This window comes from Sander lucioperca, chromosome 8 (genome assembly GCF_008315115.2).
Source record: "Sander lucioperca isolate FBNREF2018 chromosome 8, SLUC_FBN_1.2, whole genome shotgun sequence".
NCBI classification, from domain to species: domain Eukaryota; kingdom Metazoa; phylum Chordata; class Actinopteri; order Perciformes; family Percidae; genus Sander; species Sander lucioperca.
The window spans coordinates 22,874,493-22,896,775 of record NC_050180.1 but is presented as its reverse complement, the minus strand read 5'-3'; the positions used below and the strand labels follow the sequence as shown (position 1 = coordinate 22,896,775).

Genomic DNA, 22,283 nt, shown 5'->3' with positions numbered 1-22,283 from the left:
GCTCCAGAACAGCTCATGTGGTTTGTTATTGGCAGTCTAGATCTGGTAACAATGTTCCTCCTCATTCTTTCTCCAATCCTCAGGCAGTTTTCGGCAGCCCTGGCTGACCTGCACGAAGCAGCCAAGCTGTGCCCCAATAACCGGGAAATCCGTCGTCTGCTTGCTCGAGTAGAGGACGAGTGTAAACAGATGCAGCGCAGCCAGATCAAAGGAGGCCTCGCTGGGGCTGCAGCTGCTTCCAGCCAGGCATCAGGAGACCATGAGTCTGACCAGGAGCAAGACGAAGGACAGGAGGACTCTTCAGAGCACTGTCGTGCCAGGAGGGTGGAAGGACAAAGAGACATCCTGGAAGAGGAAGAAGACGAGGAGGCCTCGCTGCATGACAGGACAACTGATGCCTGCTGGCCACAGAACAGTTATTCCTACAACAGAGTCTTACCCTCTGAGCCCATCAGCAACAGTTTGGGACATCAGAGTCAGAGCCCCAGCTCCCCCCCAGGCCCCGGCAGGCTCCCCCTCCACCGTTACCCTCGAGAGCACCGGGAGGAGCTGGCCCAACAGGGCCTGGTCCTGCAGCCCACCAAGCAGGCCCAGATAGTCAAGACCAACCAGCATATGAGCTCCATGGGGGCAGGGTCCAAATCTCAGTACGCTCCCTCCAGTCCCTTACCGAGCAGACACATGTCCAGTATGCTGAAGCCAGGCCCAGGCATCGACATCAGCCCTCTGCCGCCCCCAGCTGACGAGCCTGTATACGGGAACCGCATGTCGCTGGCGGCTGTCTCCACCTCTATGGGTCGCAGTTGTGAAAATGAGAGCCTCCATTCCTCCCAGGCTTCCTACGTATCATGCAGCAGTCCCAAGGGTCTGGGGCAAGACAGGTTGTCGGCCCACTCCGCATCCTCCCTGGATGGATTGGCCTGCTCTGGTCCCGGACCCCAGGGGAACCACACTGAGCCAGGAAAGGATGGTGCAACAGGATCACAGGGAGGAGGCAGCAGCATCCGCGTGTCCAGTTCTACCAGTAGCCTGGCGTCCAGCAGCAGTCTATCAGACAGCGGCAAGCTGGGACCTGATGTCCGCACCAAGATCTCTGACAAAACAAAGCACAGCCAACAGGCCAGTTCTGCATCAGAGTACAAACCCAGACCCTTCATGGGCATAACTGACAAGACAGCACGCTTTCTCCAACAGCAGCAGCAAATTCAACAACAACAGCAGCAGCAGCATCACGGCTTGCAAAGTCACCCGAGCCTGCAGTCTGCCGGCCGCGGCTGGCTGAACCACTCATCTGACGGTCTGGTGTGTCACAACACGTCAGCAATGGGCCTGCTACCTGTCGACTGTGAGCTGCCTTACGCCAAAACAGTGAGCATTTACCAGGAGCAGCACAAACCTCCACCACCTCAGGGTGCTATGGCAATGAGTAGCTTACAAAACGGCATGCACGCCAAGGAATTCACAGAGAAGTTCTGCCAAGCCGCCAACTGTTACAAAGAGTCCAAGCCAGCACTGACGATGCCGCACACATTCATGGACAGTAAGCCCAAGCAGCCTGGCCTAGCCCGAGATAATCCTGCCATTCACGTAGCTTCAATGAAACCAAAGCGATCATTTATAGAGTCGAATGTGTAGAGATGTTTTATCTCTCATACAGTCCACAACGCACACAAGCAAAAATCTAAAGAGTGAGGAGTTTTTTCAGTTTTTTAAACCAAACCCAATAGTTTCACTTTTAAGCCTGTAAGAAGTACACTTTGCAAGCAGTTTGTTTTCCTGTGTGAATACAGACTGCAGGCAGTGTACCGAATGCTCCAAATTGTTCTCCTCCCAACCTGTCGCTTGTGGCTGTCAGCTTCTGTTACATGACAACATGTCCGCAGTCATTCAGCCAAGCTGGAGACATTGCACTGAAGGAAGTATTTGGACATGTAGTCTACAGTCCTCATCAACACAATGGTGACAGTGAGCACTTTATACACACTTAGGCCGCTCAAGTGCTTAAACAACATATTCAGTTACAGCATAATGTTATTACAGAATAGTTTTGAATGACTGAATGGGGTTTGAACTGTGTTCATTACGTCCATGATGCTGAGAGAAGAGAAATAAAGAAGAGAAAGTGCTCAGTGAAGGTGTAAGAAAGTCTAAAAGGACGGGCATTCCTGTGTTTTACGAAGGATGTTATAGATCCTCTGGTGTATATTATATAAATATTTTTTGCTCTTTTCAGTGAAGATCTATGTTAAGTGTATTGACAAGTTCAGACTTGTGTATTTTGAGTTTTATGCACAATGTTTAAATGGTGTTAAAAGTTCTAAAAAAGCATTTGTTAATGTGTTATACATTATATAAATCACCATTAACATTGGATTCCTTTCTGTATCTGCTTGTTGTTGCTGTCTAGTTTAATTTATTTACAGCGCCAATGGCTTGGTTAATTGTAAAAGCAATATATTTTATATAGTTATTTTTGCACAGCTATTAAGACATTTAATGATTCTCAATAATGTTGAGTTTGCGTATGCTACAATTGCAGTTTATATTACAGAGACAAAAATCTATAAAAACAAATGGTTTGGGGGCACAGTGCCATCAGCTCTATTTTAATATGTACATTAAATGCAACTGTTGCCATGTTTCCAGTATTGTGAGCTTTATTAGCTGTGAACACATACTGTAATATAACATTACTGCCATATCCACCATGGGAGAGAAATAAAGACCCACTGAGGCAAAAACAAACAGGTCTGCTGACTTTTATTCTAAAACACAAGGCTGCTTATGTTAAGAGGACATTTAACAATTATCATGAGCCTAAAGATGAGTGTAAACATTATACAGCCGTTTGGTTGCTGCCAAAAAGCTTCAGGTAACGCAACAGATCACTAAAGTGAGACTAGGTGAGACTTTGTGACAGCGGCCTCTGTGGCCACAAGTGGCAATTACAGGACAATGGCACATTACATGTCCAATCATTTCTGGCGAGGTACAGTGTTTACTTTTACTTTTTACATTTGGGATTAAAAAAAAAAAAGCTAAAATATAGCGCAACAGCCGCAAGAAAAGAAACTAGTCATCTTCACAGTTATATAGCAATTATTATCTAGTTTGCTTGGATTGCCACTGACTGGTCAACACACAAGTGACCATTATGGAATATGAAAAGATGCTAAAACGTAAGCTAACAGTAGCAAGTACTTCGAGAACATTAGTTTGCCAACATAAGCCACCATAAGCTACCCTGTGTGTATTGAACAGTTGTGCATTTCATTTAATATGAATTCAACTTTTTATTTGAGAGGGAACATTTGTAATTTCTACATTCAAAAGTTACAGTGTTACTTTGAGTGATGTCTTCAAATACATAATGCCGTACAATTAGCAGGTATGCAGATATTTTATTTCGTTGACTTATCGGATTCTGATTAGAGTGGTACCCTGAAAAAACTATTCATAGTAATTCTTTCAATGATGATAACAGCACTTGTTATCAGATAAGCAGCTCCTGTGTTATGATGAAGTACCTGTTTAGTTGGAAAACAAGCTTAAATGAGCTGCTGTCTACTGGCTCGACTTCCATCGTGTTATCGCCATCTTCAGAGATCTATTAGGGGTGAGGAGCGTGGTCTGTAGGAGCAGGTTCGTCATGGGGCTTGTTTTGTTTTTGCCCCTTATCCAGCTCTCCATGGATTCTCGTTCGTAGGAATACCCGTCTGTGGAGTGGAAACATTTTGAAACAAACATTCTATACACTGAGATAATAATGTATGTCTGTCTTTGACTCGGTTTGAGACATTGGACAGGTTTTTAGCATTTATCATCTAACCTGCAGCAATGACTGGATCCTTCATCAGCTCTCTGGTGATTGGACACAGAAACTCATCTGGGGCATCAGAACCGCTCTGCTCTGCCTTCAAGGCCTCGATTTTCCTCAGGAGACGACCTCGGAGGCCCACAGACTCTGTGAAAACACACTGTTTAGTGCAAGTGGCAAATTACATCACACGCAGTGCAATTTCTTTTAACACTTCAAACTTAATCTCTGATGATAAATGAATAGATACAAACAAGTTTTGCTTCACTGAGTACTTCACATAAACCAGTCCAAATCTATTTTATGTTAATGTCATTGCACTAAGAAGCATTAGTGTTTTTTCTGTGGAACTGAATCAGCGAGGCGACAGACACTCGACAGACTGACTTTGTCCCTTCCTTGCTCTCTCATATAAAATAAAGCAGGAATTAATCTGGACCTCCGCTCAATCAATCTGTGCCGCGACACGAAGAGCCAGACACGTTGACGGTGTGATGATGGCTTCACAACTCAGACAAGGTGTCTCTGTGGAGTTTGTGTGGGTTGTAGTTCAAAAAGTTAACATCTTATTCTACTCGAGAATTAAAAAAAAAAAAAAAAAGGAGAAATCACTCTGCACACAGCTTCACGTCTCTGCCCACTAACAGCACCTTTTGAGTTTGTCATCAGCTGCAGATTTCAACACCAGCTACAATGGAGGGAGGACCTTTACAACCACTCAGGATTAGTGATGTGTCTGTGTAGTGGCAGTGCAGGTCTCATACAGAGATACAGTGAATGAGAGCAGCTGCAGTGACAATTTTTGTCCAGCCTGAACTCTACAAGTGTGTACAAATAATATTTCAGTGCTCAGTTTAACAATTATTTTGAAAAAAAGAGCATACTGTAGATAATATATCCCTGTCGCACTATTCCATCCATTTCCTCTGTCTCACTCATATTCGTATGATACTTTGAAATATTGCAAGGTGTAAATTGTCTATTAGTTTCAAACTGTAAGAGAGGTTGCTAAATTCTACCAAATTCAGAGTTTTTTAAACATATTGTATCTTCTTCAAGTATAAGGAATTAGTTACCCAGTCACATTTTAATTATTTGGATTTATCTCAGTTAATAATGTCAACTTTTCGTGAGCTACAAAGAGCGACCCTGTTTTCAGTTTTGTAAAAGTTAACGCAATGGGTGGCCGGGTTGGGTCAGTGGGTAGAGCAGGCGCACATAAAGAGGTTTATGCCTCGACGCAGAGGTCCAGGGTTCGAATCCGACGATTTCCTGCATGTCTTCCCCCCCTCTCTCCCCTTTCTCACCTAGCTGTCCTATCCATTAAACGCGGAAAAGCCCAAAAAAAGAATCTTTAAAAAAAAAGGAAAAGTTAATCCAATGGGTTTTAAATGATTTATTCAGCCCAAGAAATAAACACACTGAAATTAACACTTCGTTAAGTTTATCTGAAAATTTCTAACTCACAACATTTGGAGATTTGTGGTTTTCATGGTAGAAATCAATTCCGCACACTGTCAGGAATAAACTGCTGGTGGGGAAAATAATTATTTATTTTGTTTAAATATTGGCCCAAAAGTAGTCAGTTGTTTAGTTTTGTTGAGAATAATTGAGTCTGTGTATTAGCTTGAATTGAATTAAACCCTAGCATTATTTGAGCATGTATGTATGTATTCAAAGCTTCCTCCTGTATTTAATGATGTACAACCAGGTTCTAAAAGGAATATTTATCCATTTCTAGGATACAATCAGGATCATACAAACTGAAGAGATCGTCACAATCAGCTATTGTGTGCTGAGGACTCCAATGTGTACTCGATTCCAATTTTGCACTCATTCATAGAGCACAAAGTGGAGAGAGGATGAAAGCATTCAAGTATGCGTTACAACTGACTAGCGACTCGCACCATGAACTCGGTGGCGTGAAACTCCTGCACCAAAAAAAAAAATGTCTTCTCTTGGTGAACACGTTCAACCTATTAAGTGCTCCAATTCATTCAATAAATTAGTCTTGGATAGAAAAACGGCACTTAACACCTCTATAGGATTTAAAATTTCCATAAGTTCTCACATTTTTCATGGGGGAACAAGCCATTAGTACTATACAGTCCATTTTACATTTAGATTGATGATTTGATGAGACTCTACAATAAAACTGCAGAATGACGCTGTCTCCACATAGATACACTGAATTATATCCAAGAAGAACTTTCTTTTCCTCCCCTTGCTCAAAGATTCATGTATAATTCATTAAGTAAAGTGCACTGGAATCGAATTTGCTGTGTGTGTGTGTGTGTGTGTGTGTGTGTGTGTGTGTGTGTGTGTGTGTGTACACTAATTTACACAAACAGCATGCATTGAAAATGATAGCTGTTGGTTCCACAGCACAAAAAAGAACAGGAAATGTGGCAATCTGCTGTTTCCTCTGTCCTCACTCTGTGGTAATGAGAGCTGACCTCCATACTAAACACATGGAAAAGAGATGCTCGGTCCATAGGACATGCTTCGCATAACTGAGCAGCATGCAAGGGAAGTTGGCTTTACTGTTGTTTTTTTACTGTGTTTGCTGCTTTCCAATTAAAGCAAAGACAACAATAGCCAGAAGGGCGTTTTTACCATGATTAAGGGTGGGACTGTGATGCAGCTAGTTACGTGATTACAGTCTGCACAAAATACCAGTAATCAGAGTAAAGATGCCTTTTTCTGGGCATTATGGCGCTCATGCAGCATGTAAACTGTCTGCTAAATTCCCCTCAAAACTTTGTGTATAAATAAAAATTCAAGGTGTGCTTAGCTGAAACTACCAGCATTGAAATACTTACAAGAAAGCGCCTAAATCTCTACCAAGGAGACACAATACAAGATTATCACCTAAATGTGTCATTTGAACAGAATAAATCTGATGCAAAGAGCGCTTGCACAAATTTGCCTTTTTTCGTAAACAGAGTTTTAGTCGTACACAGTTTTGGGCACCTAGCTCCAGGAGTTAAACAATCTAAAAAGTCCTCCGTAAAGAGCCACATGATGGGCTACCAACACCAAAAAATAATCACTTGCTCTTGGCCCATAGAGCCTAACTTGGCCCAACTTTCTACCCAATTTAATTGCAGTCAGTTGAGCAATTTTTAGGTTTTTCTTCATACATACGGGGACTCAAGGAACAGTTCCAACATTTTGGTAAATGCGCTTATTGATACAACTCGCATGCGTGTATGGTAAATAGGAAGCTGAAGCCAGCAGCCAGTTAGCTTAGCTTAGCATAAAGACTGGAAATGGGGAAACAGCTAGCCTGGCTCTGTCTGAACGTAACAAAACACATCATATCTCAGTTTAAAATCGTACAAGAACTCAAGTGTAAAAACCAGTCTTTATGCTAAGCATCACAGACTGTTGCAAGGGGTGGTATCAATCAATCAATCAATGTTAAACTACAGTTTTTCTTGAAAACATAACTGCCTTGGTGGAGATAATGTGTACATCTACTGTACTATAGTGTTGCAGCTTCAACACTGGTGTCTGCAGTGTGTCCATCCACTGCAGGGAGTTTTCTGGCTGCAGTTTGTACAGTCACTTTCCACACTGAGACCTTGGACGACCCTGAATGGACTAATCTTATTTTCAGAGGGATTATCATTGTTTGTGACGTAAAGGTCATCCTGTGGGGTTCTGTCCACACAGCCTGATTTGTGATTGTATAAGCAGATAGAGACGCTGCAGAGTCAGGTCCCTAAATCAGATCACTGTTTGGGAAAGAGTTCGGGGGGGGGAGGAATAAATCAGAACATCGATAAAAAAACAAAAGCGGCTTATATCACGCTATCCAATTGAAGCTTGTCATGTTTTAGGATCAAACAGTAAATCCCCACAAAAAACACAGAGTGTGTGTGTGTGTGTGTGTGTGTGTGTGTGTGTGTGTGTGTGTGTGTGTGTGTGTGTGTGTGTGTGTGTGTGTGTACACACACTAACGTGCGTGACTGTTTTATATTCCATCCTTACCAATTCCCAGCTCTGCTGCTGTTTCCTTGTTCAGCTGGCTGAGCTCTGCTCCGTCGACGTCGTTGGCTTTAAAGATGCTGACGAGCTCCTGCAGTCCTTCCTCACACAGCCAAGTCTGCACATCCTCCTCTGACCAATCAGCAACCAGCAGCCTGGAGTGACCGGGCAACTTCCTTCCTGCAAAACGCACAACAGGAAGGGAGGAAGTGCTCTGCTATTATAACCCCCCCCCCAACCTCCTACAACAAACTTATCTGATGCAAACAAACAATTTCCCCTCACACTCAACAGAAAAGGACACACTCCCTCTGTGCTGATATGACAATTACTTTCCTGCATGCGCACACACACAAACACACAAATCCCTGACCTCGCATACAAGCATGTGATCTACCAAAGAAAAGAACATTAAACCCAGGGTTGCGTTACTTCAGATTGTGCCAGCATGCAGCTCATCAACCTTCACACGACACAATGTGAACGAGCGGTCATCATTTATCAAACAAGGCCGAGACAAACTGGCCTGTGGTGCGCCGGCCTCGTTAACGACACCTCGTAGCAGCCTCATGGTTCCCATCGCCCACCATTAGCCGTGTGAAGGATAACCCTGAAGACTGGGAGGCGTTGATCATTACCACGTTAACGTAACGCACCTCTTCCTACCTCTGCTAGACAATTCACAATCAGTGCATATTTTCCTCCACAAAAGATGGTGGTTTCAATAACCCCGTAAGAACATGCCTGAGAATGAGTGAGGTTTTGCAATTGGAAAAAAAAAAAAGACACACTCAAATTGTAACATGTCCTGTGGCTGCACTACATTCTGGTCTACTGAGGCTTCAGAGAAACTGGCATCTCTGCTTGATTACTTCCTTTGCGTAGGTTTGGCATGACAGCACGCCTAGAGATAAGGATTTGCTCTTGAATACTAAATATGCTAACATGCTGATGTTTAGCAGGAAATCTTTGACATCTTGTTTAGCGGGATATCATGCTAACATTAGCACTAAAAGACAAAGTACAGTTAAAGTAAAACTATGCAAACAGAACTCCTGCCTCAAGCACAGTTACACTAAATGGAAAGATCCACTTATTGGGTCTGCACGACAGTGAGCAGAGTAACACCACCTCCTCTCTGCAGCCCTGGCTCATAGTGTGTGGAGTCTCCCAGTCTAGGAAGGCTGAGTCATGGAATCAATGTGCCAAAAGCATGAAAACCTCAGAGCTTCACTGCAGACTGGGACGGCTCAGACTGCAGTGTTTAATTACTTGGACAGATGCACATATGAAGCTCTCTTCATCATCCATCCATTTTTTGCCACTTATCTGGGGGCCAGGTCATGGTGGCATCAGGCTAAGCAAGGCAGCTCCTCCTGGGGGATCCTGAGGCATTCCCAAGCCAGCTGAGATATTCAGGCTGCATCTCATGTCTCTTATTTGATAGCTCCTCGGTCCTCAGCTGAACCGGAAGTTCTTCTCTTCCTCCTCTATGAAGGCTGTCTCAAAGCTCTTATTTCTACCCCGAGGAGCGAGCATCACCGAGAAGCGAGGAGCCGCCATCAAAAAAGGGAACTGAGATGTACCTCTCGTTTCCTCTCTCCTCCCATGATTTCCGAGCGTCTCTCCCGCGCTTCCTCGGTGGGACGGACTAAGACACGAGGAAGGGAGGCAAGTGGAGGGAGGAGCCAAGGATGCAATTTAAGAGAACTGAGACATAGCCACAATCTCTCCAACATGTTCTTGGTCTACCCTGGGGTCTCATCATCATCTGTCTGGAGATATCTATTTTTCTCATTGTCAACAACAACAATAATAAAGCCTGATCGCTTATTCCTCTGTGCCATAGACCTTCATTGTTGTCCAAAAATAACAATACATTTGCACTGGGTGACATGTTGTAACATTACCATAAATACGGTCAACTTCCTGCTGCCATAAATACTCACCAGCATGCCTGATGTGTATCAATCCACAGCTGAAAATAGTCCCGTACAAATGCACTAGTTCCTTCTGTTTAAGTAAAATTCAATTTTAAGATATTATTTATGAAGCAATGAACGGTTTAAGGCCAAAAACCATTTCTGATCTGCTGATACGCCATCCAGACCTGACTAACCCTGCCCACGAACACAGGTGTTTCCAATGACTGGCTGATTAGACTGGTTGAAGCTGGGTGGAGTTATACTGGGAATCACACGAATAAGAATGATAACAGGGTAGGTTGTCCCACCCTAATAGGTGCAACTAAACTAAACTAACAGGAGAGTGAGGGAGGTGTCAATCAAGCCTAGTTTGTAGAGAAGAGGTCTAATTAAACTTTAAGTGAAAACACCTGTGTGGGTGGAGAATGGGTGTGTAGGGGATTAAAATGACATTTTGGGTTAGTTATAGTCACATCTTCCACTGCACTGTATTTATTTCTGTTTTATTCCATTTTAGTTTATTTTGTTAACTGATTGGCATACTAGCATTTGCCAATTAGCACTAAACACAGAGTACAGCTGTGGCTGATGGGAATGCCATTTGTTTTGCAGGTATCTTGTCATTCAGTAAGCCGCCATATTACTCCTCTTGATCCTGAGGGGGACGAGAATGTTGCCACCAAATTTCATGGCAATTCTAAAAACTACTGTGCCTATATGTTTTAACAAATTACTGAGCCTCTTTTGAAAATCAAACTACATTTTTGTGACCCATTTTTAACAATTCAGCAGGAAAGGAATTGCCTTGGGAAGGTGTTAAGAGACAGACCAACACATTGTTGTTATAGTCGCTTCATGGGATTTGCTGGCATTAAGAAAAATGTTGAATAATACCAGCCTTATCCTTTGAAGCCAGACAGTTTTTTTTGGATCCCATTAGCTTCACCATAGCACCTTTGGGTTTCTTTGGGTTTACACAACACGATATACAGTATAAACACATGACAAACACAAAAGCTTTCAGTCACATGCAAAAAAGACATAAGAGTGCGATACAAAATAGCTCAGGCCACATCAAGACATTAAATGATCTAAACACCTTTACTAGACTCATGGTATCTTAGCCATTCACACATAAAGAACATAATACAATAAAACAGTGTATTTTAGCTCAAAGAGTACTGTGAATAACATATGAAGATTTGTAAGGAGAAAAAAGAGCGATGGAGTCATTTACCTTGGCACACTGTCTGTCTTGATTCAGCTGCTGCAGAAAAACATAAAAGGGAATAACTTCAATATGTGAAAAGAAAGAAAGAACTAAGATTAAAGGAAATGGGAGATAAAGAGAGAAAGAGGTAGAGGCATGAAAAAGAGACAGATCTTCATTGAGATGGAATTTCCTTGTCAACATCAACCTGACTAATGGCAAATAGGGAGCTGCCCTGATGAGGCTTCAAGGCCTCCAGATGTCTAACGAGTGCACCTTTTCATTTAGTATTCCAAATGTTTTCTTTCATGTTGGGTTGGAACTTTTTTTTAAAGAGGATTTACCTCCATAACAACAGCCCTCTGAGGCTCAGTGGTAGTTTGCCCTGCTGCACCAATAAACATCAATCACAATTCCTCCTCTAGACACTGCAGCCAGACAGCAATACACATGTAATAGGAGCTTTTCCTGCTGGATATCTCCCAAAACACTCTTTTGGGAGGTTTTGGCGCTCCAAATGGCTCCTGGGCTTTGAACCACTGCTAACCGTCTGTTTTAATAAAAGGAGGAGTGATTGTGCATTCGTAGGCGCCAACCTAAACTATTCTCCGTTAAACATTTACCAGCTCTGCTGACTCCATCTCCTATTCTCCACACCTTTACGGTTCTGTCCATGGATCCGGTTGCAATCCACGGCATGGTGGGAGACAGAGCAACAGCAGTCACATACCTTCAGGGAGGAGGAAAAGGAGCAGGAATGTGAAGGGTGTGTATGACAGACTAAAATTGACATAGAAAGAGATCGGCTCTAAAAGTCCGGTTCCTTCTACCCTTGAAAAAAAAAAAAAAAATCCAGTCTTAGATTGTACAGTATCTTAAATCCTTCCAAGCACTTCAAAGGGCTCTGCTGGTGCCTCCCTGCGGTGCCACTTCAATGACTGTCTGGAAAGCAGCGTTGGATAATATACTATTGCATCACTGCACCCAGTGCTTCTGGGAAAAACTAATCAAGCAAAAATCACACATTTTGATTTTAAAACACTTGGACTGCTGTTTTTTCTGATAGCTGCAGAGATTGCATAGCAGCGGGATGACAGGTCATTTACCTGTCATGCTGTTTCAAATTATGAAGCAGGGTTCCCAGGTTCTGTAAACAAAGTACAAACAAACATGAACAGAACAGGAATGTTTGGCATCTGTTTACTGCGGCTAACATTTAATGTTTAGAAAGTAGTTAACTGAAGCAGCAAACAGCAAAGCCAACCAAAGTGTTTTTGTGCTTTACTTACCGCATCATATATTGCAACACTTTTATCCACCGAACTGTTGAATAATTAGAGTAAATATCATTTGCAGAATCCATATGCAAGCATTTGCAAAAAAAGTGGATTCAAACAAAAACACACACACATTATTCATACGTGCTACAAACAAACAAGGTACAGATTAACCTTCAGTATGTTTGAATTAAAGCCAGAAACAGCAGAGGGATGCAAACAAGCAACAAGATACACTCCTCCTGTGGCCAACTGACAGAACAGCAGGATACGTGCTCAGCAGTGGCATCTGCTGTTTACAGCGCAGAAAAAATTAACTTTTTCAACATGGACGACAGATTAATTTAAACTTAATTCGTCCCAAATGAGCAAATTATTTCACAGCAAATGATACAACAAATTACATTACAAAACATAAGCCTGACAGGCACAAAAGTCAATATTCAGTTGCCAAAGCAGGGCATGTGTATCAGTGCTCCTCACACGTGTGTCAAGAAGAATTGATTTGTGTGCGTGTGTGTGTGTGTGTGTGTGTGTGTGTGTGTGTGTGTGTGTGTGTGTGTGTGTGTGTGTGTGTGTGTGTGTGTCTCACCCCGAGACGACCAGCTCTCCATCAGAAGAGAAAGAGCAAGACAAAACTGGAGCTGACTGGCTGGTAAGAGTGTGAACCAGCTTCATGACACAGCCTGGGGCGCACACACACACACACACACACACCTTAGACTTAAAATAGTAATAAAATAAAATAAAAATGGTGTCTGTATTTGTCAGTAACTCTCTTCCCTCCTGCCGGCTTGCAGCTGTGCCACCTGCTGACAGCCGCTTGGAAACAAAAGATTTTCTTTTTGGCAATAAGCCTGAGACATTCACAGCTTAAGATATAAAGGACACTTTTGAGAACAGAGTAACAATTCATTGTGTAATAATCCTATGTGCCAAAATCAATCGGACTATAACAGTATTTAAATGATTAGCCTGTAAATACGCATGTATTAAATTAAACCTCCCTTTTCTCCATCAGTGTAAAACTGCTCTGTGGGAGGTTAATTTGTTAGTTGCATGCATATTCATGATGTGAAGTGAAGCACCTCTACTTCTTGGTAAGGAAAAAACAAAAACCCATTATTAAACCTGACAAAATCTAAATGTCCACTTGAGAAAATAAATTAAATGTTCGAGAGGTATGCTGGTGGAGGAAAGGAAAAGGCAGATTTGTAGTCTTTTCCTTTCCTCAAAGCATACCTCAAAGAGTTGACCCTCAGAGCTTAAATAAGACCATATCCTTTGGATATGGCGCCATAAACATATGGGGCTGTAAACACAAGTAAGCCAAGACAAGAAAGATGTTCCATTTAGACAGTGATCCCAGCTTCAAAATTGGCCCCTTGGTTCCCTGAATCATCTACACTTGAGTCTCTTTATCATCAACAGTGGAAGAGGGGTTCAAGCATGCAATTCTCTTGCAAAGTCAAGATAAATGCACATTTCAGGAGGGTGGGCAGGTTGAAAGCTCCTCCACAGAGAAACACAGTACATATGTGAAAAATACATTTTAAAGAAATTAAATGAGCACAGATGTTGTTCGGTGTCCCCATTGACTGCAGCGGGTCACCACGTGTGACACATCTTATCCTCCCTAGATATGGCTGTTACCACGGAAACACATCTTAGGAACTAATAACATGGCGTGTTCACACACTAATGAAAATACAGTCTGCAGGCTGGTTACACAACCTGTGAACATACACTAAATGTTCTTGTTCTGCTGTCGGTTGTACAAGATATTAATGTCACGGAGGATATACTGTATGCACCTGATTTCCTCTCCAACTCTTCTCCACACACACACTCATCTCATAGACACTGTCCTCTGCAGCTGCTGTAGTTCAGCAGAATGTCTTAAAGGGATCCATTATTAATGAGTCAGTCTGCAGCTGATTTATTCCACACACTAATAAAATTGCTCTATTCTGCAGAGCGATATCAAGGTTAAAGCAGTGAGCAGCTTCTCTCTGTGTCTTTCTCTCATGGGAGATGAAGTGAGAGAGCTTTCAGTTCAGGGAAGAAGAAAGAGGGGTCCGCCTACCTTCACCTTCACGCTGGGAAACAATCCATATTTTCAGCTGGCTGTCCTGTCCACAGGAGGCCAGTCGAAACTCCACACAGCAGCCCTCTGCAGAACAAAAAACAGCCCCATCCCCTCTTTCAGAATCAGAAAGGGTTTTATTGCCAAGTACGTTTTTAACACATACAAGGAATTTGTTTTGGTGTTGTTGGTGCACGTCACACATTCTCTAGATGGAATATTAAACAATATAAGTATAGGTATAAACAATATAAGTATATGTACACAGTATGTATTAAATTAAATTAAAAATAAAGATAGAAATAAAAAAGATTAGAGCATTACAGCAGAGAGAGAACAGTGGCATGAAGAGCCAGGGGTGGAGAGTCAGGGTGGTTTCCGGGTCTTGTTAATAAGACTAGTGGCGGAGGGGAAAAAGCTGTTCATGCGACGTGAGGTTTTGGTCCTGATGGACCTCAGCCTCCTGCCAGAGGGGAGTGTCTCAAAGAGTTTGTGTCCGGGGTGGGAGGGATCGGCCACAATCTTTCCAGCACGCTTCAGAGTCCTGGTGGCGTATAGGTCCTGGAGCGGTGGCAGATTGCAGCCAATCACCTTCTCAGCTGACCGAATGACACGCTGCAGCCTGCCCTTGTCCTTGGCAGTGGCAGCAGCGTACCAGATGGTGATGGAGGATGGGAGGATGGACTCAATGATGGCTGTGTAGAAGTGCACCATCATTGTCTTTGGCAGGTTGAATTTCTTCAGCTGCCGCAGGAAGTACATCCTCTGTTGTGCTTTCTTGACGAGGGAGCTGATGTTCAGCTCCCACTTGAGGTCCTGGGAGATGGTAGTTCCCAGGAAGCGGAAAGACTCCACAGTGTCAATTGTGGAGCCACAGAGGGTGATGGGGGCAGGTGGGGCTGGATTATTCCTGAAGTCCACAACCATCTCCACTGTCTTTAGAGCATTGCGCTCTAGATTGTTTTGCTTGCACCAGGTCACCAGGTGGTCAGCCTCCCACCTGTAGGCGGACTCGTCTCCATCAGAGATGAGTCCGATGAGGGAGGTGTCGTCCGCAAACTTCAGAAGCTTGACGGACTGGTGACTGGAGGTGCAGCTGTTGGTGTACAGGGAGAAGTGCAGAGGAGAAAGAACACAGCCCTGGAGCGATCCGGTGCTGATGGTCTGTGAGTCGGAGACGTGTTTCCCCAGCTTCACATGCTGCTTCCTGTCAGACAGGAAGTCAGTGATCCACCTGCAGGTGGAGTCAGGCAAGCCTAGCTGGGAGAGCTTCTCCTGAAGCAGAGCCGGGATGATGGTGTTGAAGGCAGAGCTGAAGTCCAAAAACAGGATCCTGGCGTAGGTTCCTGCGGAGTCCAAGTGCCGGAGGATGTAGTGGAGGGCCAGGTTGACTGCATCATCTACAGACCTATTGGCTCTGTAGGCAACCTGCAGGGGGTCCAGGAGGGGGTCAGTGATGTCTTTGAGGTGTGAAAGCACAAGGTGCTCAAAGGACTTCATAACCACAGAGGTCAGGGCGACGGGTCTGAAGTCATTAAGTCCTGTGGTCCTTGGCTTCTTGGGGACAGGGATAATGGTTGAGGTCTTGAAACAGGCTGGCACGTGACATGTCTCCAGTGAGGTGTTAAAAATGTCTGTGAACACTGGAGACAGCTGATCAGCTGTCTCCAGTGATCTTCTGATGTGAAGTGTAACAACACATGGCAAGCATATTTTTCACTGTATGTGGTATAAATATAGTGTTTGGATTAAAGGGAGATTTCCAGAACAAAAATATGCTTTAATTCCCCAAACGTGGCAAAGAACAAACACTGTACATGTCATTTTGATTTAAGTTGATTTAAGTTACAAACTAAAGGATTAGTTCACCCAAAATCACAAAAGACTCAATCAAGAGTGTTCTGTTCCGGGATAGTGAAAACTTCTATTATTTTCATTATTAATTAGGGCTGTCAATCGATTAAAAAAATTAATCTAATTAATTACATACTCTGTAATTAATTAATCACATACATAATTAACGGTGCCTGAACCGATACTTTTTAAGAAAGAAAAAAAAAGAAAAGAAAAAAAAAGGGTACTAAACAACAGTTGGTGACATTAAAGAATGGCTTGTTTATTGCTAAGGCCATATGGTCAAAATTAAATGATTTAATAATAATGTATAACAATAATATAACTTATTTCACTAGTAAGTTGCTGTTGAATGACAAAAACAACCACCAGGTGGGAAAAGGACATTTACAATAACTTCAAAATGCACCACAACGCTGTAGTTTACCATTTTCATTGACCGCACCGTCTGTGTTGTTTTTCCGACGGCTAAAACACAGTCAAACTTTACACCGTTTAGCGTTAGCTGTCAGCATTTTAACCGTGTTTAATCCAGCTACTAGCTAGCAGTAGGCTAACGTTAGCTGCTGTTGAGTATAGTGTTAACTAGCGTCACGTGCAGCGGTGTTTGTGTTCCCTGTATCGTCTGTTTCAGAGCATCAGAGAGAAGCGCAGACATATCAGTGGCACCAGATTTCGGTAGACAGGGTTGGCAGGAAGAAGATTTTTACAAGTAAATGTTCCAATTAATGATCCAGGCAGCACATTCTCGTCTCCCTCCTTCATTTTACAGTCCAATGGTGGCTAGAACGGCTGGAATGGATTAATCTGCGTTATTTTTTTTAACGCATTATTTTTTCTCAGATTAATTAATCGAAATTAACGCGTTATTTTGACAGCCCTATTATTAATCTATAAATCTACAGACTAATTGTTATGATTAATCAATACCATCTGGTTAACGAAAAGTCAGAAAATAGCAAAAAACTAAGGATTTTTCTAGAGCCCATGCTGATTGCTTGTTTTGTCTGATCAGTAGTCCAAAACCCAAAGATATTTAGTTTACAATGATTAACAAAAGTAAAAAGCAGCAATGAATGTGAAACACATGAAAGAAAACAGCAAATGTTTGGCGTTTTGCTTGATAAATGACTTAAAATAATAAACCATCAACAGACAAACTATCTGCATGTCTAGACACCACTATTGATAAGTGATTGGTGAATGTTCGTTGGAACTGACTGTATGGACTTGGAAGCTGCAAATGAATTACCCATTGGGATTAATAAAGTGTCTGAACTGAACTGAATATAAGTGAAAATAGTTTTTTTTTTTTTTGTGATTTTGGTCAACTGTCCCTTTAAACACTAAAAACTCACCAACTTTAAACTGCGGTGCAAAGCTGCAGCAGGTGACTCCCAGGTCGTGGGCGTCCTTCTCAGCATGCAGGAGGTTGATGTCCGTATCCCACAGTTTGAGGTCTCCGTGGGTGCATCCGGTTACAAACATCTGGCCACAGGGAGAGAAGCAGCAGGCCACAACACTGGCCTCGCTCACTGCACTGTATCTGTAATAGACAATGTTAGATTAACACATTGGGTTACCCCCGATTTCCACCAACTGCGGAACGGCTGTGTGTTGGCTCCGAACGGCGGCGGAGTCAATAGGTTTCCATTAAAGTGAACGTGTGTATTTCCACTGACTGCGGAATGGCTGCGCTCCGACTCCGTCCGCAGCCCTCCAGAGCAGATACGCAGAGCTTCTATTTTTGCCGGACGCTGGAGAGCGCCGCAGCAATTCAGCACAATTCAGATTGTGCGGGACAGGAAGTCGAGCACAGAAACAAAATAAAACATCCGGTTAATTTTCAAAATAAAATACACAGTGCTCTGTTGGTTTTGTGGTTCTATTCTACGTGAATTCGCGAGATCCCGTGGGTCCTCGTGACTTCAGCTGTCAGTCATGGCCGCAGCCGTTCCGCAACAAATGCGGACCTGGTGGGTATTGAAGGACGGCGGAGCACGGAGCCAACACGCAGCGGAGCCGATCCGCAGCCGTTCCGCAGTTGGTGGAAATATACGGCTTGTTATAAACAGCAAGGTTTACTGGGAATGTTGTAAAATAAAGGACTTAATTAATCCTGGTTTAAAATGTAGCTGTGTGAAACTAATGTGAACGAGGCTATGGAGTCCTGGACTGAGATTAATTTAAACCACCTGTGAGTGTGTTAATTAGAGAGCCACAGCAGCCCTAAGGGGGGGCTTGTGAAAGCTGTGATCTTCAGATAAAGATGGTCTTATTAACATATTTGATTCAAGTTGGTAGCTCTTGACAATAAGTGCTTCTCTGGCTGGTTGTGTTCATTAGTCCCATGTGTCTCTATTGTTAAACCTGCCTTAATGTAGTAGCGAGCTAAGTAACCCTAATCTTTCTTGAGTAGGCTCAATGTACTGTGGGTCTAACCCAATGAAGTTACAGATGTTTTAAGGTCCTGAAAAACTTATTTTTTTCTTATTGTTAACCAAAGGGTTCCAAATGAACACAAAATGTTCTGCCAAACATTTTTTGTAATTTCTCTCTGTGTTTTTATCTGTGCTTTTCTAACTGGTTTGGAGTGGGCGTGGCTCTGATGAAATAATTACATGAAACATATTCAGTGCACCAATCAAAATATTTCAGTGTAAGCATCAGAATGGTGCGGGATGACTATTTGCTGATGAAGGTCATTTACCTTGTGATTGGAATTTCAAGTTCAAGACTGAACCTTCAAGCTTGAGTTGAGTTGTCAGGGAGAAATCATTGTCAGTCTACTCTGATCAAACAGCTATTTTGATAATCGATTAAGTCATTTTTCAAGCAAAAGTACCAACTGGTTCCAGCTTCTCACATGTGAGGATTTGATGTTATAGTAAAGTGATTCTGGTCAGATAAAACAATGGGCTCTGAGAAATTTGAGTGGTATTTTATGCACTAAAAGATTATCGAAAACAACCCTAAACACAGATTTGCAGAGTTTTTGAGTAATTTATAATAACTAACAACTTGCTTTGACAATTGCTTACAGTAGTCACAATTAATTATAGAGAACTATGTAAGTAAGGAGCTTTAAAGTTCCCATATTGTAAAAAGTGAGATTTCTATGCCTTTATGATTATAAAACAGGTCGAGGTGCTACATAAATACTGTGAAAGTATCAAAACACTCAATCTGAAGAGAAATGCAAACAGCCCATATTGAAAAACGGTGCCTTTAAACGAGCCGTCAGGACTTCTATACAGTTGAGATGTCACTACTATAATATAAGTAGAAAATGCTGCTACAGTTCCGTTACAGTCATTCCATGGCTGCAATGACCGAGAGCACTGATACACAATACTCTGTAATAAGACCAATCAGAGCAGACTGAGAAGGGGGGCACTAAAACAGAGTGTTTCAGACAGAGAGTGAATACAGGTATATTTAAACAGACAGTATAAGAAAAAGAATGTGTTTTCTGAACATTAAAGCATGTAAACATGTTCTAGTAGAAACCCAAAACACAAGTATGAACCTGAAATTGAGCATGATATGGGCTCTTTAAAATGTCACTTTAAGGCTGCAACTAGGCAGCAAACTGGCCCGTGATTGCTCCAACGTACTGTTTGATAATACAACTGTTGACGTGATTGACACTGGATAACACTGTACCTGCGTAATGTCCTGGAGCGGAAGTCCCAGAGGGCCACGGTGCCATCGCAGGCCCCTGCCAGCAGCTGGGAGGAGTCTGGTGCCACCGCGCAAACTCGGAGCGGACTGCGGGCCGGGTGCTGCAGCACCGCGGCCACCTCACCTGTCTGTGAGCCCCACACGATGGTGGATCCGTCTGTGGAGCAGCTGAGCAGGTAGCTGCCACATGAGCTGAAGCAGCAGCAGTGAACCCCGTAGCCGTGGCCCGAGAGAGGAGAAAAAGGAAGCTCCGAGAAGTCTGCTGTGTTATAAACACGGAGAGTTTTATCACCGGAGCAGGTCGCGAGGAGGGATGGAGAGAAAGCACAGCAGCTGACCTCGTCTGTGTGGTGTCGAAGAGTGCGAACTATTGACACCATCTTGCGACAGATGTACGTTGGCTCTGCTGAGTGAGCAGTTCGCTCACAAGGTGGCGCAAACGCCCAAATATCCGCCTGTGAAACGAAAGAGTGGAGCGACAAACACCTGATGGGAAGCTGCGTTTCGTTAAGGTTAAAATACAGCAAAGATACAAAAGTCAGCACAAACTGTTGCTTCTTATGCGTCGACAGTTTCTCTCATGAAGTATTTCCTCTTCCGGCTTTAAAATCTTTTTCTTTTTTTTATCTCGCACAGCTGTTATCAGTCATGGGAGTTATTAGGAGTTGCACAATATTCACAGTCCATTATTTTAAACTATAATTTCAATACAATATACAACTATTTCTTAAGTAAAAGTCCGACATTAAAAGCAATACTTAATGTTATCAGATCAATTCAAAGTGTACTCATAATCGAGAATGGCTCTTTTCAGTGTTATATTTATATTATTGGATTAGAATTATTGACGAATTGAAGTGGAAGCAGCATTTTATGTTGTAGCTGGTCCATGTGGAACAAATTTTACCTACTTTGTAACATTCCATTATTGGCACTGAATAAAATTAAACAATGCATTAACTCCATTTCAGACCATTTCAGTTTAGCATTAAACCAATATTATATATATATAATATCAACCAAATAAAAATGTTTCAAATGAAATCCATGGTTCAAAAATTGCAAGGTGATTATTATTAAAGATTTTACTTACTCTGAATAAATAGGGAAGATAGTAAGGGCCTAATTTATTTTGAAAAACAGGTTTATTTTAATCTGTGCCACACACCCACTATTCAAAAATAATATTCCCACAAAAGTCGCTACTCATTTCACAATATTCATAAAAAATACAGTTACTTCAAGTCTCCCAACTTCAGCTGTCTTGAGATGCCTCCGGTGGACCGTGACTGTCTGACTCCCAGCTGGATTAAAGCCCAGTGCAGGTTTCACGTCCGTCCACAGGATGTCTGACAAGACTAGCTAAAGGAAATGCTTGGAGATGAAACGCTATATGCACCACATTAATTCTTTTCAGAGGAGAAGCTTGAAAGAGTTTTACATTTTGTGTAAGGGTTTCCTACAGTATATTGTGCAGGACACAATGAAAATAGAAAAAAAAAAACACTTCTCCATACACCGTTTAGAGGTCAGAGGTCAGGCACTACAATACTGAGGAGACCACGTGTTTTGAGTGGATATTCAGCACAGGCAGAGTACAGTATAAGACATATGAAGTGCTACAATCATCCTTATGCATTAACAATATTTTAACAAGAGTGCACTGTATGTACACTCTATACATGCTAGAAATTCAATTTGTAAATAGTGACAGTGATAACACCTTTATACAATTAACTCGCAGATTAACAGTAGTACTGCTGGCACCATACAGCCCAAAAACTGTAAACAATTTTTTTTGATTGGCTTGTTCTAAAGTCCATAAATCTTTAGATTTTTTTTTTTTTTTTTTTTAAAGCTGAGCGCCATGTCCTGCTTTTTCTTAGAAAAGACTAACATAAATACTTGAGAAAATAAATACACACATATGCACTAAGCTAAAGTACTGATGATAAAAAAAAAAAAAGCCAAGGGCCTATCTAATGTGGAAATATTTCATTCCCAAATAAAATATTAAGTCCAAGAGTCAGTGCATTTTGATAAAGACAACAGTATTGCACTTTAAGATATTCAACAAGTGTGTTTTCTCAGCAGGAGAATTTGTCCTTTCACATTGCAGTGTTATTATAACTTGTTTGTTGATTTAGTGTCTCAGGTGAAGAGGGGAAGTTTGATATGTAGAGAGTGGCGTAGACAGTCCAGACTGTATTTGTTTACTCCAGCAGTTCAGTCCATCGCTTGTCAAAAAATCTTCTCATGCTGTGGCCGGCTTGTCCAATTTCAGAATCATCTTCGTTAAATGTTTCGCAGTTATCAAAAACCAGGTTCACGTCAACGATGAAAGTTTCCAAATTCAAGTACCTGTAATCGTTAGAAAAGGTTTTTATTTATATGCAGCACCCAAATCAAAACTAGAAAATACATAGAGAGAAACATT

At 42.2% G+C, this 22,283-nt stretch overlaps 3 protein-coding genes across 17 annotated transcripts in view; 1 reads left to right on the top strand and 2 right to left on the bottom strand.

The window, feature by feature from the left end:
• tanc1b (tetratricopeptide repeat, ankyrin repeat and coiled-coil containing 1b) overlaps window positions 1-3,270 on the top strand; it is a 107,379-nt gene extending 104,109 nt beyond the window's left edge. For all 6 annotated transcript variants that reach the window (XM_031298707.2, XM_031298690.2, XM_031298699.2 and 3 more), the window contains one exon: window positions 84-3,270. In XM_031298707.2, the coding sequence (XP_031154567.1) occupies window positions 84-1,635 (1,552 nt within the window). In that variant the 3' untranslated portion in view covers window positions 1,636-3,270. The remainder of the gene's footprint in view (window positions 1-83) is intronic.
• LOC116049242 (WD repeat, SAM and U-box domain-containing protein 1-like) lies at window positions 2,744-20,526 on the bottom strand. Of its 2 annotated transcripts, XM_031298720.2 has the most exons (11): window positions 19,829-20,512; window positions 17,521-17,708; window positions 14,309-14,395; window positions 12,815-12,908; window positions 12,235-12,268; window positions 12,052-12,092; window positions 11,569-11,675; window positions 10,973-11,002; window positions 7,814-7,990; window positions 3,830-3,964; window positions 2,744-3,716 (listed from the first exon to the last, which is right to left on the bottom strand). In XM_031298720.2, the coding sequence occupies exons 1-11, from the start codon at window positions 20,224-20,226 to the stop codon at window positions 3,565-3,567; spliced, it is 1,443 nt and encodes a 480-aa protein (XP_031154580.1). In that variant the 5' UTR covers window positions 20,227-20,512; the 3' UTR covers window positions 2,744-3,564. The 2 variants fall into 2 exon arrangements, with proteins under 2 accessions (XP_031154580.1, XP_035860445.1); XM_036004552.1 differs by lacking the exons at window positions 2,744-3,716; window positions 3,830-3,964 and adding an exon at window positions 7,032-7,557 and having other exon boundaries at window positions 19,829-20,526.
• A 446-nt stretch (window positions 20,527-20,972) lies between these two features.
• Window positions 20,973-22,283, bottom strand: part of LOC116049172 (bromodomain adjacent to zinc finger domain protein 2B) — a 52,644-nt gene continuing 51,333 nt past the window's right edge. For all 9 annotated transcript variants that reach the window (XM_031298600.2, XM_031298614.2, XM_031298621.2 and 6 more), the window contains one exon: window positions 20,973-22,207. In XM_031298600.2, coding sequence (XP_031154460.1) covers window positions 22,060-22,207 — 148 coding nt within the window. In that variant the 3' untranslated portion in view covers window positions 20,973-22,059. The remainder of the gene's footprint in view (window positions 22,208-22,283) is intronic.

Bases quoted from the DNA above. Each gene is read 5' to 3' on its own strand.
- LOC116049242 (XM_031298720.2), bottom strand. From the start codon at position 20,226: ATGGTGTCAATAGTTCGCACTCTTCGACACCACACAGACGAGGTCAGC. The intron at 14,396-17,520 runs GTGAGTTTTTAG...TTTGTTCTGCAG, and splicing joins TGCACCGCAGTTTAAAGTTG to AGGGCTGCTGTGTGGAGTTT. The intron at 12,909-14,308 runs GTAGGCGGACCC...TGTGCGCCCCAG, and splicing joins TTCCCAGCGTGAAGGTGAAG to GCTGTGTCATGAAGCTGGTT.